Raw genomic sequence first — 18,481 nt, forward strand, 5'->3', positions numbered from 1 at the left:
GGCTTATCTTAGTAAATGGATCCAAATAGGCCCATTATAATTACTTGTGTGATGNTTTTTTTTTTTTTTTTTTTTTTTTTGAACAAAGGTGTGATGGTTTATGACAGTGTAAAACACAAGTAAATCACATGGTATAAGCTCATTGTCCCCAATGAATCAAACAAAATTGGTAATTGGATGAAAAGAGTTTGTTTTTAGTAAATCCATTCCCAAGCTCTGTTCACAATCTCATCTTCTACAAACGGACGCAATGACCACATCAGACTATAAGTCTCTAGCTCATCTGATGATGACTTCAAACTAAGCGATCGCACAATCTTTTCCTGAAATCAGACACATTTCTTTCTCTTCAGTGAGTTTTTTTAAGGTTTTAAAGATCAAACATGAAGAGAAGAAGGGTTCAAATTGCACACACCTGCATCGTATAGTTCTGCTTCATCATACTGTAAACTACTGCAATAAGTGTAGCGTACTCTGTAACCTCAGGTTCTTGAGAGAAATGTTCAGTCTCGTTCTCCTAAAACAAACACACCCAAACTACATTGTTATTCTCTGAAAACGTTTTGAAAGATGTAAGTTAGTTTACCCGAGAACAGATTCTGTTGACATCTTACCTCATCACTTGTTACTTGTTGCAATTCATCATCATTTGAGTCTTTAAATCTGGCTGTACGGAAAACTTTGTGGCAGTCTCAATCGCAAGGGCTGCTTCATCGGTGAGATGCTCGAGTTCAATTAACAAGCTTTTGGCTGCAATTTTCACGTCTTTAAGATCAAAAAGGCATAGTAATTATGTGGGAGTGAGTGAAGACATGAAATAGTAACTAATGACAAAACAAGTTATAGAGACAGAGTAACTAATGGCAATAGATGGTAATACATTACCTTTGATTGCGTGGTCAGAAATTCCTGATAGGGATATATGCACTGCTTATTCCGGTATTTTTGTTTTCAGATAAGAAACGGAAGACCAAGTCAGGAAAACGAAGTGCAAGAAAAAAAAAAGGAGCAATGTGTAAGCGGAAACGAAAAGATGAATGTTCCTAAAACATGAAACTATTCACATACCTCTTGGGACTTACTAAATCAGACGAGTTGAGAAAGTAACTTACAAGCTCTAGTGCTTTCTGCAGCATCATGGATGTTAATACATCCTGCTTCTAAATATGATTTAAGCCGTCTTGTTTCATTCTTACTGATGATGTTCTCGACCAACTTGGAGGTAGTAACCATTGGAGGGCGCTGAAGAAAACCTGAAATAGTAAATGTCATAAGAAACAAATGTCATAGAAAGACTGCAAATCCACAGTGAAGGTTATACAAAAGAAAACGTACTGAGTGATTGTTGAAACCGTAGAAGAAAGGTCTTTGCAGCATTCTCTAGTTCCTCAAGCTGTGTGATTCTAATTATCATCACAATAACCAAGATCTCAAGATTCAGAGTGGAGACATAGCACGTACTTGAAGTTGAAAGCACATAAATGTAAGAGATCCAAAGCATAACAATTTTTACCCCGTCATAAAGTCTTTGAAAATTTCGTAAATTTTCTTCTTCTGTTCGCTTCTTGTATCCATTTCTTTGTCTTTCATTCTAGAAGAACACATGTAACATCGTGTCAAAGCTAAAACCACAAGAAAAAAAATTCAGAGAAAACATTCGCTAACTAAGCATATGCATGCCCAAGTATGAATTCTTCAGTCGGAAATTCAAACAGGAGAAGCTTCGGTAATCCAATACCGCAAATTTTATACAATTTCAGCTAGGCTCTGCAATCACGACACAAACAGCAAAGTTCCAATTTGTATCAATAATTACAAATTCAGTCTTTAGAGAATCTAACAAGACAAAAGCGTAAGAGAGAAGAAAGAGTGTGTTTCTGCCTTTCTGGTTCACACTCGCTAGAATCAATCAAGATCCTAAAATTACAAACGATCACCAACACAAGAGAAGTAAGTATCCTAAAATTATAGAAGTTCTGCAACACACATTTGAAACCAGAAAAGTTTAACACAAAGAGAAGTAAGTATCCACAGAATTTGAAAACTTTCACCTCCGAATGATGGTGGTTTTAAGTCACACACTAATCTGATACCAATACTCACAATGTAAAATTAGCAATAACATCTTAAGATACACACTAATCTAATAGACTGATACCAATACTCAGAATCACAGTTCAGCAATATCTTAAGATCCATACTCAATTACTCATCAAAACCCATTACTCAAAAGTCTTAACTCAACAACATCTTAAGATACATACATAATCTGAAACCAATATACAGAACAACACCTTAAGATACACATAATCACCAAAACCAATACTCAGAAATCTCAATCACACAACAAACTGTAAACACCTAACCGAAACAAATCCATATACCAAAACCCAGTTCACATAATCTCATCAGACACTAAATTGATCTAATGAAATCGATCAAACCCAAAAATGTAGGGAAACCAAGAAGAAAAATCATTCATAACCGTCGAAGAAGCTTGAATACGTCAAGAAGAAGTGTGAATTGAGATCGTAGAAGAAAGGAGATATTTTGGTTTTGTTCAATTTGGTTGGTTCAATTCGGTTTACTCATTTAATTAAAAGAAAAATGGGCTTAATTTGGTATTTAAAATCAATTCAACTATGTTTGGTTTGGTTTTAATTAACTCATCAACCATTTTATTTTAATCCATTTCAATCCAATCCATTAAACCCATAAACCATTTTGATTCATTAATCTGTTAAAACCCACTTATTGGATTGGTTTGGTTTGGTTTGATCCATAAATTTGGAACTATTTTGACACCCCTAACCGCAATGATCTACTAAGACTGAGTTAATCGGAACTGTAACGTTATTGAACTAATCACAAACCAATCCACCAAGAAAACAAAGAGAGAGAGATAAAATATGAACCAGAGTTCGATTCTCCAGGAGAGAAAACGAGAGACGGACGGAATTTTGGTAGACGACGCCGGCGAAGCTCGGAGGAAGCCGAAGTGACGCCGGAGAAGGTCGATTCCGGCGGTGCAGATGGCGGAGAAGAGGAGGTCGATTAGGGGTTTTTTAGATTTTGACTCGACCCAATTTAAAGATTTTGGCAAAGTGACGTCGTTTGGTTAAACTCTTTGTCCCTCTGCTATTAATTAAGTTATTCGTTGTCGATAGAACAATGGTTCGGTGAGCCTTTTTTTGGGGTCAAAATGGACAAATTGTTTTTTTTCTCTCTTCTTTATAACCTTTTCGCCATATATATACACACATCAATCGTATCAGGAAGAAATCAATACCGTGGAATTTGCTGTACAAACAAAACAAACAAAAAAGAGTCATGTGACTGAGAGCGTGAGGCGTTTAAAAAACTGAGCCTCGAAACTGACTCCTTATCGAACTCAAGTGTGTGTTGGTTTTAGAGATGTCATTGTTGTTGGCGTTGAGTTTTGTTTCCTTTACTGTGACCTTTGGTGCCTCCTCCTCCTCTGTACAACTTTGTGTAGCTGTCCTGTCCGTACGAAGAGGTTTTGACGCCTTTGGTTCCTGAGAGCGGGCTCGTTCCATACGATCGTTGCTGCTGGTTTCTTGCACCATTGGATGAAACTGCATTGGGGGCGCGTGGACTGTTGTTGTATGAACCGTTTCTCACAGTGACAGCACGGGGACTTCCATAGAAAGGTTGCACAGTTGGGGTGGTGGCCACGTTTATGAGTCCAGCTCGCGGGCTCCCATAAGGACTTGTTGTGTTAGCCAACATTTCCTGGTTGCAATCAAAACATATAGAATGTTAGTTTTACAAGGCGAATAAGTGAGATTGAAATTAACCTCATCGCATCTGAAGAAAAAAGGAAGTGTTATGATACGTACCCTTTGAGGAGCCTGGTAAAAGTTGGGACCTATATGGGAAGAGACCATCCGAGGAGAAGAATTGTTCACAGTTTGTGGATAAGAGACTCGGCGATGATTGCCTCCTGTGTCGATTCGTGAAGCTGGTCTGCTGCCACCAACCCAACCATCGTGGCTTTTCCTGACATTGACAAATGCAGGTGGCTCCTGTCCCATGAAGTAGTAAGAGCTGTGGTGTTCCTCTCTGCATAAAGTAGGAGTTGGAGCCCATTGTTGACCTTTCGAAGAAGGGTCTTGATAACTCTGGAAAGTACAGGAGGATTTAGAATATGAGTGGCCCATGAAAGGGATGTTTGCAGGTATGAAACTCGGTGTTTGATTCCGATAAGGAAGTCCTGGAAACGACGCCATACTACTCCAGTCTTCAATTGTGATTCCTTGTTTTGCAGCGAGGTCAAACACTTGTTTCTCTTCAACTCCTAAACCCATTAGCAAATTCCATAGGTTTCTTTGGGCTTCCCTTTGGTTGTAAATGATTTGGTCTCTCATTGCCATTTCAAACTGTAGTTCGGTATTACCCATCCCCTACATTTATAAAAAGAAACAACAATAAATGTTGAATCAGTTGTGTAAGAACTTCAGGGTCAAGATAATGAGAATTTGCTTTGTTTACTTCACTCACCAGGAGCTTATACTGATTGAGAATATGCAGATAAGTTTTGTTTCCGTTGTTATTTATTGCTTCATTGAGCATATCCTGTAGTTTACAGCGATGTCTTTCATTTTCTTCAATTTCCTGTAAAAATGAAGATATAAGGATGATTTGCAATGACAATGATGAAGTGTAGAGTTGAAACATATGATAAAGAAAAAGGTTTACTCTCTGGTAGTTAACACCGGCTTCATCATTGTCGCGGATATTATCAAGTATTACTTGTCGTCTGCTACTTAGAGCTTCGACTACATCTTTTTCTGTCGCCTATAAAATAGAGAAGAAGTTACGGTAATGCAATATATTGACTTTTGAATTAGGAGAAGCTTTATCACCAAACCTGTTTCGCAATAGCATCATCAAGATGCTGAAGTTCAGTGCGATTTCTCAGGTTAGTTTCCTCAAGCTCAAATAAAGCCTTCTGTAAGTTTATACGGTCCTGAACATTTTCACTTATCTGGTGGCTTAAACCATCCAACCACGAAAGTTCACGTTCGACACCTCTTTCAAAAGGTTTGATGCTTAGCTGGGACTCTTTTTCTGCTAGTTGTGTTTTCAGCTGAGAAACCTCTTTCTATGAAACCAAATATCTGAGTTATTTACTGCTACTATATTCATTTTGTAACAAAAGTAGACAGAAGTATTAACTTACTTGAAGATTATCGATCATTCGTTGGTAGTCTGACATATGAGTGTCGATGGTACCAATATTTTTCTAAAATGCATGAAAAGTGAATAGTAAGTACTTGTGAAGCAATTATCTCGTCGACTAGAATTATTCAGATGAAATTTATTGTCACCTGAATGTGTGTTTTAATCTCCTTTGCTCGGTCAGCATATTTCAATGTGTTCACAGTATGATGATACTGACTATCAGCAGGTGATATGGTTGCAACCATCACTGTCTGGGAGTTCCCACTCAGACCATCTTTAAGAATCCGTGTAAGTTTGCTGAAAATTAGACAAGTTTTTATCAGCCAGAAAAAGATTACTAATCTAAGATAGAAAAGATCACATATCCACTCATACCTGTTTCTGTATGGGACATAAGCAAGGCCCTTTTTGTGTTGCTTCCCCAAAGCGTTTATGCAATTTGCTAGTGCAAGGAGTGAGCGATTAATATTAGCTCCATCCCTCAGTTTTTGACCTCCATTGTTCGTCTCAGCAGCTCTTTCACTGCCAGCAAGATCTACAAGGGCGAGTTTCCCTCTCATGACTTGATTTTGATTCTTTTGCCTTCTTTTTACTGCAATCTCCAGAACTGCGTGGGATCTGGTAATTGACAGGGAAGTACATATAGGTAATGGGCCACCACGAGTTCATTTTCAAGAAAAATTCAAGAACGTTTCCATTTCGATGCAGGAAATTACTCAAGGAAATAAACCATTTGGCTGTGAGATCTAGAGATTTACAAGCGAGAAGCTTCCAACATTAACAGCTTATTCAGAAGGTGGCATCCACTCACCTTGATGACGTTCCATTCATCTCCGTGCTCTCAGTTTTCCGTCTACTGTTCCCTAAGTTCAGCAGTTCAAGGATTCGGTCTGCAGAAAAGACCTACAAAATAAACATTTTGACTAAGGACCCAAGATGCAAATGCCGAAAAGGTTTCAATGGAGCAAATGAAACAAGGATAAAAGGCTGGTTTTCCTCGTCATCGGCAGAGAATTCTAATAGAAATACTAACTGATACAAACTGGAAGGCAGAGAAAGCTCTCTTAATCTAAACCATACTACTACACTATATATTCTGCTACACAACATGATTAGAATCAGGTTTTAAAGTGATCTCTCCAAATCAGGTTTAACAGAGATCAGAAAAGCATATGGACCTTGATTGATCGCAGGCCAGCTACTACTATCCCCTGCTCTGGATCCTCTCTGAGCTCCAAATGACCAGATGACTTCTCAAGCAGATCGTATATAACCTGAGTTGCAGTCGAGATTAATTATTATAAGAGAAAGAGTAATACCAGATAATGGAAAGCACACTACACAACAAACAACAATAACCAAGTTTTCAGACTACTAAGCTAGCCTTACTTCATTGTAGACTTCAAGATATGAGCAAGTCACTTCAAAATCATCTGAGCTCTTGTCACTCTTGATCATATCAAAAATGGTATTCAAGCTGAGAACCATCAATCCAGGATCACTTCGAGTTCCAACCATTGTATATGTTTTGCCACTAAACAAAATTGCATCATTGAGTCAGATAACAAAACATGAATGTTCTTGTAGCTTTTGCAACTCGAATATGCTAAAGAGTACTATTGGAGATCATTTACATAACTACATACCTTCCAGTTGAACCATAAGCAAACACTGTAGCATTGAGTCCATGGACAACACCAGAGATCACAGAAGACATACTCGTATAGACATTCTGAAAAACAACACACAAACCTTAAACCACAAGTCTAAAAATAAACCCACAACTTCATTCACTTACTTCAAAAAAAAAAGAGTCACATACACACGCACTACGAACCTAAACAGTTTCCAGAAAAAAAAAATTCTCAAATACATAAACAAGAAGACACAGATCCAAGAAATTCAAAAACCTTGTTCGTGCTCTCAGGGCCAAACGCATGATCAAAACAATACTTCTTCTCTTTAGTCCGATTCTGAATCCGATCAAGGTAATCTTTCGATAAGTCAGGGTCTAACACAATCACTTCCTGAAAAATCGAAAAACAAAACAAAAATTAGGTCGAGATTTTCCAAAATCGAAAGAGCGAGCTAGAATCATCAACTGTGGAAAAAAAAAAAAAAAAATTAGGAACTGAGTGAAGAAATCAAATAAACAAAAATTCAGAAAGAGACCTTAGAGTTATTCACACGAACAATGTCTCTACCACGTTCTTTCTCCATTAACGGTCTACATTTCACAGCGACCTACCCGGAAAACACACAGAGAAATCAAACCGGTTTAATAAAATTCAGACGGATTAAACCGGAAATTATCTACGACGAGGAGGTGACAGAGCTAACCGTGAGTGTAGTTGTCTTCTTCGCAGCTGGAGCTCTAATGCTTGGCATTTTTCGTCGGTATAAAGCGAGAATTTCCCCAATGCGAGGTTAAAATTTTCCGGGAAAACTAAACAGAGTCTCTCTCTCTCTCACACAACGATCAGAGAGAGACGAACAACAAACTCACTCCTAAAAATATGCGAAGAATTGAAAAAAATAAAATAAAAAATGTGAAGCGAAGAAGAAGAATGAAAATTTCAGCTGAGCTAAAAAGGATAAGAATTAATTCAAATAAATGTTTGATAGTTTCAAGATTCTCTCTCTCTCTCTCTGTAAAATTTTCACCGTTTCAAAATTTAAGCTGGAAAAATTAAAATTCAATTAATGCTCTTTGCTTCAGAGATTTCTAATAAACATTTTTTTATTTTTCTGTAAGAAGAGGGAAAAAATAAAAAGATCGTGCGAGAGGGATATTAAAGAAAGGAGTCACATGTGTGACGGTGTATTTTGTTTAAGATGTGGTAATGTCATCATCGCCGTTGATTTTTGTATTTGAACGGTAACGATTGAGCGAGCTTTCACATATAGAAGTAGAGTGGTTTTTGTGGATCGGGTATTATTATTTAACTTATAAGTTTTTTTATTACATATCCAATTAATTGATTAATAGCCATTTTAATTCTTTGTCGAACAGCTTTTCAATTTGGATTTTTGTTATCAATTTGATTTTTTTAACTAATTTAATTTGACGAAGTTTTTGTGAACTGTGTACACGACGTGCTATCTAATACCATATGTTTATACGAGAGATAAGCTGACGTGACGTTTTACAACTTATTTGCTAAAACAAATAATTTTATTAAAATATGTTTTCGTTGTTTGACAAAAAAAAAAAATTCTTGATTACAAGGCGTGTTCTCACAATGTGAATTTAACCGACAACGTTCGTACTAACGTTTAGCTAGATTATCTTCCAAAATCATACAAATCAATAAAACATTATTTCTTTTGTGTTACTTCAGCCATCATGCACATTACCAACGAATGCATAATTTTATACTATGAAACAAATATTTTCCTTATTTTATTAATGCATTACTACTACTACCCACCCATAGAAGTATGGGTACTCACTCACACCAAATTTATCTATAATTTAATATGCATGTTCTGTATAACTTGAAGTTTTATTATCTATCTCACCGAAGACTCGATCCGGTTCATCAATGTACCATAAATTATCAAGGAGCTCGTTTCATGGCTAACTTTTCATTCATCACGTATGTACGATAACTTAACAATTGTTCAACATAATAAGCAAATCGCGATCGATTATATAATCATATGCTATAAAGTGAAATAAATAAATAAATACCAAAAACTTCAAACTTAGAAGAAGTAAGATTTTTTTTTAAAAAAAAATGAAAACTGAATTATAGGAGTATTAATTATTTTGTTATGTGAGCTTTTTGGGTTTAACGAGGCAACGAGATTTGTTTTTTCTCCATGTGTTCGTGCGAATTTACATTTTACAAATCGTTTCGTATAATAAAATCATAAATTTTTTACTTTGTGAAGTTCAGATTCGATCGTTCCAACGAAATACTACTACAGAAAAAAACACAAAAAATGAGCAGTGGTGGTAGTTGCAAGTCTTGTTAGTTCTGTTCGTGATTTGTTTGCTCGATAATAAAGACTAAAATCTAGTATATAGCTTGTTCTGTCCAATTACAAGTTGAAAACACCACAACATAAATGAAAACTAATTAATTTGTTCGGGTCGAAGAGATTTAATCTCATTAAATATAAATATGGTTCCTGAGTATGATAATTTAAGATTAATTAAAGCTATAAACTTAAGGAAAAGCTGCAAAAACTTTAATCTCTCTTTTCTTAGTTTTTTTTTTTTTTTTGAGTTTTCTTCTTGTTTTATAAAAATTCATAAGTGAAAAATTAGAGGAAAGTAGTATCATTAACCTAAACAAAAATATTAAAAATGAAGCTTTTGTGTTCAGAGGAAGTAAAGTAAAGAATAAAAGATTGTAAAGACTCTGAACCAGTCTGAGAGTTTGAGCATAGAAATCGCGCACGTGAGCTGCTCGTGAAACTACTTTAATTTACGTAAAACTCAAAAGATACCCCTATACTATCCAATTATTTCAAAAAACACCCCACAATTTTGGTTTAAATCAATCAGGGTTTATCAAAGAACACTGGATCGTCTCTCTCCTTGGACCAAAGCCTCCCTTTCCCAAAAACCCTAAATCTCCCAAATTCAATCTTCTTAATTCTCAAAAAAAAATACACTTCTTTACTATTACCCATGGCAGAAGAAGTACCAGCAACAACAGCAACAGCATCATTCACTCCATACGTCCACTCCCAAACCCTAACAACCCACGAACGCGCCGTCTCCTCCGTTAAATTCTCCTCCGATGGTCGCCTCCTCGCTTCCGCCTCCGCCGACAAAACCCTCCGCACTTACACAATCAACACCGACGGAAACCCCATCGCCAAGCCCGCACGAGAATTCTCCGGCCACGAGTACGGTATCTCCGATGTGGCCTTCTCTTCAGACGCGAGGTTTATAGCCTCCGCTTCCGATGACAAAACGTTAAAGCTGTGGGACGTTGAAACCGGCTCGTTGATCAAGACGCTGATCGGACACACCAATTACGCCTTCTGTGTTAATTTCAATCCTCAGTCGAACATGATTGTATCTGGTTCGTTCGATGAAACGGTTCGGATCTGGGATGTTACTACTGGGAAGTGTTTGAAAGTTCTTCCCGCGCATTCTGATCCTGTTACTGCTGTTGATTTTAATCGAGATGGGTCTCTTATTGTGTCGAGTAGCTATGATGGGTTGTGTCGTATATGGGATGCTGGCACTGGGCATTGTATTAAAACTTTGATTGATGATGAGAATCCTCCTGTTTCCTTTGTTAGATTCTCTCCCAATGGCAAGTTCATCCTCGTTGGCACACTGGACAATACCCTGGTGAGTAACTTCTTCTCCATATTGTAAGATTTTGCTGAATTTATCTCAGAGAAAAGCATGAAGATTTGAGTAGAGCGTTAGATTCTAGGTGTTTATAGAAGTTTGATTTAGGGGAGAAGCCAATCCAAAGGTATTTGCAATAGTGTTTTCTAGTTAAGGATATTATTTCTCTTTTAAGCAAAAAGTTGGTAGCTTTAGTATAGTTCTGTTATTGATTCTAGAGGGTTGTGGCTTCTAAGATATATCTTCTTTTGGTGTTTGATTTATTTGCATCTATAAGAGGACATTGGAGGATAAATTCTCATGCAACGTTATTAATGCACTGATCTCTTCACGATATTTAAATGTGCAGAGGTTGTGGAACATTTCGTCTGCGAAATTTCTCAAAACATACACTGGCCACGTAAACTCACAGTATTGTGTTTCCTCTGCGTTCTCTGTCACAAATGGAAAGCGGATAGTCAGTGGATCCGAGGATAATTGTGTATACATGTGGGAGTTAAACTCCAGGAAACTGCTTCAGAAACTTGAGGGTCATACTGAGCCTGTTATGACTGTAGCTTGCCACCCGACAGAGAATTTGATCGCATCAGGCTCACTTGACAAGTCTGTAAAAATTTGGACACAGAAGAAAGAATGAAACAACACTATCTCTTCATACATGCCTCCTACGTCAAAGCTGTAATCATCTTTTGCTCACTGATCTTGTTAGATTGATTCTTGCCTCATTATGTAAAAGTCCAATTTTTGGTTCGTGTCGAGACCGTTGTAATAGTTTACACAAGAAGTGTGAGACCGTTGTAATAGTTCCCTGTGTGACTCTGAACTATTTAGGCAAGTCTAAAGGCAAAGAGAAACCCCTTGAATCCTGCAAGTCCAAAGGGACTTGAGAGAGCGAGCAAAACACTTCAATAGCAGGTTTTCTCTTTTCAAACATTGTATGTATTAAGCTGATGCCATGCTTCTGTGTTTCCTACAACTCTATTGGTCTTAAACTATTTCAGGATTGGAAAAATTGTTCATACGAATCGTATTGATGGGTAGTTCATGGGTCAAAGTACACATATATGACTAAATGTAGATAATGTATGGTAGTTGGTTGGGCCATGAACATGATGATGAAGCTTATGGTCCCTTTGGTCCTGTCCCATATATGTATTTTTTTTTTCATTTTTCACTTTTATCGTAAAGTTTTTTTTATCCCTACAAATTTTGAAAGGACCACCTGAAAAATTGAACCCACTCTTTATAATTTCAATTTCGAAACCAAAAAAACAAAAAGATGACTTTGTGACCTTTGTTCTGTCTTTTAGCTACAACAGTGGGTTGCTTTTACAGCGTGTCTTTCTGTTTGCATGATTCAAACCAACAGAAAGCAACAGTTCCTAAGGACTGAGTCTTGTTTGTTGTCTCTCCCAAAACATACAAAGATTCAAAATTTTGCTTTGGTTCTTTGTGTAAAAATTCTTGAAATAAAAAATAAAAAGAAAACTTAAAATGAGTAAAGATTGAACTCATGAATGTGATAGTCGATTAGTCACAATCTTGTATAAGAGGATAAGACATTGGGGAGAGCAGAGGAATGTAACCCTAGTAATATGTTCATCTCCTCCCTTCTCTTAAATGAATAAATCCAATGTTATTCGATTGTTCAACACTATTTTGGTCAAAATGACTCATTATGTAACTCGAGATTATGTAAAATTTATTAAGTTCGTATGTCTTAGTTATAGTTTGTTAATACTTTTGTCATAGCAAACAAGAATTGTTAAGATTAAGTGCTAACGTAATCTATTAGTTAGATAAAGTATATTTGATTTGGTACCAAATATGAAATCAAGCTTAACAAATGACTCTTTAAATACACACCCATCCAAAAGTATATACATCTTCCCAATTTTACACACACACAAAAAAAGTAGACCATTCTTATCATTCGAAAGTGCCTTCATTATTGTAAGGGACCTTTATTATAAAATTTTCACTAATTTTAGTTTATTATCTAGTGCAAGGAAGTGCGTTGCAGATGAAAAAATTATTCTATTGGTCCGGGTCCATGAAGAAGAAAACAAATATTCACCTAATATGAGTACGACTTATTCCAGTGCCTATAGTTTTATACCTAAACTCGTCTAGTGACAAAGGAAAAAAAACCAATTGGTTATCTAATTTTTGGTATTCCATATTTAAGCTATCCATTCTCATTTCCAATAAATCAAAATAAGTACTACTTTTTTTTTTAGTTCCTAAATTTAAATTAAATTAATTTGTGAGATAGTATAATACAATGAGGGGAAAAAATAGAAATAATGTATATGGAAAGCCATATGTTTTGTTCAGTAGACAAAGGAAACCATTATTGTTGATCAGTGAAGACAGTGGTAAACTGGCAAAAAGATTAAGGGGGAGGTATTGGTTTAGGATTTAGAAAGAATTTTAATGACTTTAAAAGTTAGGTAAAATATGTTGTTATTCAATCAAGACTTTTAAAAACTCTTTAAAAATTTGGTGTTATTGGTTGTGGATTTGTAAAAAGTTATCTAAAATCTTGATAAATCTAGTGTTATTGGATTAAGAGTTTTATAAAGTCATTAAAAGTTTTATGTTATTCAAGTAAAACAAAAGAATCTTGGATTGTTAATGAATTCAAATTTTATGTTATTGATTTAGGATTTTATATCATTTCCTTTATAACAAAAGTCATGAAAACTCTTTCATCAAATAGAAAGATTTTACAAGATTAGAAAAAAACAAATCATCAAGATTTTAAAAAACTTCCTAAACAATCTCTTAGAATCCTTCATTTTTAACTTTCATTTTTTTTTATGATTCTAACAATCAGCAAGAACATAAAGTCATTAAAATTCTTTCTAAATCATAAACCAATACCTCCCCGAAAATGATGCACATAGGACTGTTTTTACTGACTCATCATCTTCCACAAATACAAAATCACGATCGTATCCCTACCCATCTCTCGAGACTCTTAACAGGTCCCGTGCGTCATCATCATCTCAGCTCAGGACTCATGGTTGTTCTCGTCTTTTTCAGAGACTGGCTGGCTCTCTCGTTTTTGTGTCGATCATGCCTTGTTGTGGTCCTTCATGGTAGAAATGTGATTTACCCAATACCGTTCAATGGTAATTCTGGTCATTTAAACTAATTATCCAATTTTAAATGTTTTAGAATAGTACTCCATTTCGTTAATTAGCGGGTCTCTGGATAAATCATTTCGTGAATCCCAGTGGTAGGTCATACTCTCTCCATTTCAAAATATAAGATGTTTTAGATAAGTTTTTTGTTTCATAATATATGATGTTTTCAATTTTTTGCGCAACTTTTAGATTAATTTAGTATTTTATATTATGCAATATTCACTACAAGAAAACAAGCCAATAGCGACTACACTATTAGTCATTATTTAGTCGCTAAAAGGAGTGTTACGACCAAATTGCGACTAAAACCTGTAGTCGCTAACTGAGAGTCGCTAAAATTTATAGTCGTAATTTTAGTCGCCAAATGGCGACTACATTACGACAATCTTTTGTAGTCGTAAATCAGTCGTAAATCAGTCGTAATGTAGTCACTAAGTTAGTGACTAGTTTACGACTACATTAAGACTATTTGTATAGTCGTAAATTAGTCACTAAATGTAGTGACTACTTTACGACTACTTTACGATTATGTATTTAAATAATATTACATATAAATATTTATATTTATATTATAAATATTTATTTTGATTTATCTTTAATTTTATATTTGAATTTTGTTTTACAAATTCTCTTTAATTGGATTTACATCTAATTCTTATATTTGAACAATTATAAAAATAACTACAATTAATATTACATAAACAAAACACATCTTAACAAAACACATCTTAAGTATCATCATATTCATTACAACCCAAGTTCAAAAGATTAACAAAAAGAAAGAAACATCATATTCATTACAACCCCAAGTTCAAAAGATAACAAAAAGAAAAAACATTGATCAAGAAAACAACAAGAAAAGCTTCTTCCAATCGTTTCCCAAGTTAGCTTCGTCTGCTTGTATCCTTCTCAAATCTGGAATTGATCCCTGTTATAACACAATACCTTAAGGTTCTGTCAAGTTGAAAAAATGAAGGTACAAAGAAAAAGAAATGATCCCAGATGATTGTATAAGATGAGCTAGAAGTGAAGAGTACCTTAAGCAGATGTTGATGGAGTTGGAGTTGTCTCTTTAGCTGAATGGCTTGCAACAAACTTCTGAAACCGCGGATCACATTCCCTCAGAAAATCTTCCACGATGGAGAATTGGTCAATCTTGCCGTTCTGGGCAGCAATAACTTTGGATTGCGCAGCAAGTTCTGCATCACGCCGCTGCAGTTGAGCAGCCTGTTCTTCATCATGCGCAGCAAGCCGCTCCAGTTGAGCAGCCTGTTCTTCTATCATGCGTTGAGCTTTCTTCAACTGTTCTTCGAGAGCCACAAAGGTAGTTGAGCCACATGCTTGCTTATGCGTTCCATCGACAAGGCAGTCCTTGAGGCTTCCAACTCCATAAGGTGTTCCTCTTGAATCCTTCTCAGTGGACTTGAAAATAAGAGAAAAGTGGAGGTTAGAAGATGACAAATTAAACTCCAAGACTATAAATGTGTATTGGTTTTTTAAAAAAGTTACCTCCAGGAAAATTTCTGTATATTCTTCTGTTGTGAGGTCCCGTGGCCGTGATTCTCCATCTGACACAGCAAAAGACTCTGCCTCGAGCTGAGACAACCTCTCTTGAACAGTCTTCTCATATGTCCCTGCAATCTTTTCTGCCTTCCGATCAACATATGTACCATCAGGCTTTGTATGTGCCTTGATGAAAACCTCACCAAGTCGGACTTCTCTTCCCAATTCCTCAACCTGCAATGTTATAAGTCGGACTTCTCTTCCCAATTCCTCAACCTGCAACCATTTCGTCTTGAAGCTGTTGATAAGACTTTGGCCCTGAGAGGTGGACATGAGGACCTAGGCCGTTACGGTCAGACATACGGGCCTGAGAGTAGGTTTTACTCTTTTGTTGTGCTTCTTCAGTGTCCCAGTAATCCTCCATCGTGCTCCAGAGAGTGTCTCCAATCCAGGTTGGTTGAACTCGACTAGTCCTCACATTGCTAACCATGTCTTTGATCCGCTTTTGACAGATTTTCTCAAAATAAGCTTGAACAGTTCCGGTTATCAAAGGATCCCAGGTGTGGGTTTTCTAGAAAAAAGGAGCTATTGTTAGTGAAAAGAAGACATGTAAAGCTATGTGACATAAGGCTTATTGTAAGTGAAAAGAAGACATGTGACATATATCCTTACCGCGAACTCAATGAAGTATCTCTCTTGTTTGTCCCGCGGCACACATGTCCAGCTGTAGAAGGGACCTTCGAATTTGTTTAGAAGAATTTTAGTAATCTTCCGAACAAGTTTTGACCCTTTGTCACGAGTAAACCTCGAAAAGAAACAATACAAGAGGCATCAGTTAATGAGTCAAAAGAAACAATACTTCAACCAGTAAACATAAACAATACTTCAACCAGTAAACATAAACATGAATCTCAATACACAAGCAATATATCATAATACACAAGCAATGAATACACAAACATGAATCTAAAGACACAATCCTAAAGACACAATAAACCAAACGAAATCATAATAAACTTACTCTCGTTATCATAATCACAATCCTAAAGACACAATAAACCAAACGAAATAAACATAAACCAAACGAAATAAACATGAATCTAAAGACACAATCCTAAAGACACAATAAACCAAACGAAATCATAATAAACGAAATAAACATGAATCTAAAGACACAATCCTAAAGACACAATCATAATCACTATCCTAAAGACACAATAAACCAAACGAAATAAACATTGACCTACAGATTTCTCTTCTAACATTCACAAAACACCATTACAAATACATGATAAGAGAGAAAAATCATACCATTGGGTGTTCGGTAAGGGTGTGGGAGAGAGGACCGTGGTGAACTTATCCCGACCTGGCACCACAAGCAGGGCATTTAGAGCCCGAACCACGTCCTCCTGGAGCTCCGGCAACACCGTAGAAGTTTCTTCTTCGAAGTTGTTGCCTTGGGACGATGGATGCGATGGATGACTACGAGTCTGATGACTACGAGCCTGAGAGCGTTGAGCTGGAGAAGGCGGAGAGTCATCTTGAAGAGTTGCATGAGTCGCTGGATTGTAGTTAACTTCTACTGAAGGAGACCGGCGTACTTGAGGTGGAGGTTGGCGAGTAACGGAGCCCTGAAATAGTTGTTGAGGCGGAGGATAGTCCCGGATCTGGGATTCCGTTGAATGTCGTGGCAAAATGGGGACTTCATCAGGTGTCTGCTGCGTACGAGGAGCTTGGACTGCCGGCGTGAAGTCGTACTGACTGGGTAGATTAGTATGTCGTAGTCTTGACCCTCCGGGAATCTGAGAATGATTACGATCGAGTTTTCTCTTTCTTCCTCGAGCAGGCATCGTGTGATGATTGAGACAAGAGACTGAGAAGAGAGATTGAGAAGAGAGAGTGTCGATTGAGAAGAGAGATTGAGAAGAGAAAGACGATTGAGAAGAGAGAGTGTGAAGAGAGACTGTCGATTGCGGCTTTAGGGTTTGTCTCGAGGAACCCTTGTCTCGAATGAGAAGAGATAAGAAGATTAGGGTTTTTTTTTTAACGGAATGTTAATGGATTTGGGCCTAAATTGGGTAATTAACCTAGATTTGGGCCTAAATTAATGCAATGACCTTAAACAAAAAAAATTTCTAAGTTCAATAATTCTATATATAACTAAATTTAATAATTTCTAAGTTCAATAATTTCTAAATTCAATAATTTCTAAGATTAAGAATTAATTTATAAGTTTAAGATTAGAGTTTATAATATATTATTCTATATATAATTTCTATCTTAATTATAATAATAAATCTTCACATAAATTATTTTAGTATTTATTAATCCTTAATGAATATTGAAACAAAAAAATAAATAAGGAAAAGATTCTATATATAACCAATATAGATGCTTTAAATAGAGCATATTCATAAGTACAAATCCTATGCAAATATTGTTTGTGAATAAAAGTAAAAAAATGATAGGCTTCTTAAAAAATGCATCGAACGGATGCATCATAACTCTTCTACCCGAGAGACATCTATTGTTCTTGCAAACACTACATGGACAGAAAAACTTACCGCCATTATTCTGAACTGTATCTTGGCTACTTCCAAACGAGAATTGGTCCAACCCCACTAATTCGAATTCTAATGAAAAATTTCCTGCCATTATATATATATATATATATATATATATATTTTGTGTTTTTTTAAGAACTATATATATATTTTTTTGGAGAAAATAAAAGTTTTTATAAAGTCAAATTTTTTTTTTGATCTACATTTTTTTTTGGGGAAGGAAAGACAATTGTGTTGGAATGAGATGACAAATGGATGCAATTTGTTTTTAAAGACTACATCTATGCCACTAATAGGCGACTACTCAATATCAGTTGGCCCCCACAGAAAAAACACGTTTTTTAACTGTCTTTTATGACTATTTGGCGACTACGCGGTGACTGTTTAACGACTCGCCGAATGAGTCGTAGAATAGTCGCTAAATTGACGACTATATTACGACCATCTAATGTGGTCGTAAAGCAGTGACTGTTTGGCGAGTAAATTACTGTAGTCACAACATAGTCGCAAAGTGGTCACTATCTGGTCGTTATTTTTGGCGACTACAAATGTAGTCGCTACTTGTAGTCGCTAATTGACTGTTTTCTTGTAGTGATTGTTTATGATTGATTAAACTTGTTAAAAGTAAAAACTTCTTAAGGGTGTTTTAATTAAAATATCTTATATTTAAAAACGGAAGGAGTATATTTTTTTCTGTCAAATTATAACATCAGGACCGTTCATCATTATTCATTAAT

General features: G+C 36.0%; 2 protein-coding genes and 1 pseudogene across 2 annotated transcripts; 1 reads left to right on the forward strand and 2 right to left on the reverse strand.

Moving 5' to 3' along the window:
* LOC104780788 lies at nt 64-2,579 on the reverse strand (annotated as a pseudogene).
* Nucleotides 1,514-8,029, reverse strand: LOC104780787 (kinesin-like protein KIN-8B). Its single transcript, XM_010505326.2, has 16 exons — nt 7,546-8,029; nt 7,378-7,449; nt 7,116-7,232; nt 6,852-6,937; nt 6,595-6,739; nt 6,384-6,479; nt 6,017-6,108; nt 5,581-5,823; nt 5,352-5,502; nt 5,204-5,266; nt 4,892-5,125; nt 4,720-4,818; nt 4,522-4,635; nt 3,861-4,424; nt 2,916-3,753; nt 1,514-1,591 (listed from the first exon to the last, which is right to left on the reverse strand). The coding sequence occupies exons 1-15, from the start codon at nt 7,591-7,593 to the stop codon at nt 3,418-3,420; spliced, it is 2,460 nt and encodes an 819-aa protein (XP_010503628.1). The 5' UTR covers nt 7,594-8,029; the 3' UTR covers nt 1,514-1,591; nt 2,916-3,417.
* Nucleotides 9,760-11,550, forward strand: LOC104780789 (COMPASS-like H3K4 histone methylase component WDR5A). Its single transcript, XM_010505328.2, has 2 exons — nt 9,760-10,522; nt 10,875-11,550. The coding sequence occupies exons 1-2, from the start codon at nt 9,848-9,850 to the stop codon at nt 11,160-11,162; spliced, it is 963 nt and encodes a 320-aa protein (XP_010503630.1). The 5' UTR covers nt 9,760-9,847; the 3' UTR covers nt 11,163-11,550.

Source organism: Camelina sativa, chromosome 4 (assembly GCF_000633955.1).
Source record: "Camelina sativa cultivar DH55 chromosome 4, Cs, whole genome shotgun sequence".
NCBI classification, from domain to species: domain Eukaryota; kingdom Viridiplantae; phylum Streptophyta; class Magnoliopsida; order Brassicales; family Brassicaceae; genus Camelina; species Camelina sativa.

Bases quoted from the DNA above. Each gene is read 5' to 3' on its own strand.
- LOC104780789 (XM_010505328.2), top strand. From the start codon at position 9,848: ATGGCAGAAGAAGTACCAGCAACAACAGCAACAGCATCATTCACTCCA. The intron at 10,523-10,874 runs GTGAGTAACTTC...TTAAATGTGCAG, and splicing joins GCACACTGGACAATACCCTG to AGGTTGTGGAACATTTCGTC.
- LOC104780787 (XM_010505326.2), bottom strand. From the start codon at position 7,593: ATGCCAAGCATTAGAGCTCCAGCTGCGAAGAAGACAACTACACTCACG. The intron at 7,450-7,545 runs GTTAGCTCTGTC...TTTTCCGGGTAG, and splicing joins AGAAGACAACTACACTCACG to GTCGCTGTGAAATGTAGACC. The intron at 6,938-7,115 runs GTTTTTGAATTT...GTTGTTTTTCAG, and splicing joins GCCCTGAGAGCACGAACAAG to AATGTCTATACGAGTATGTC.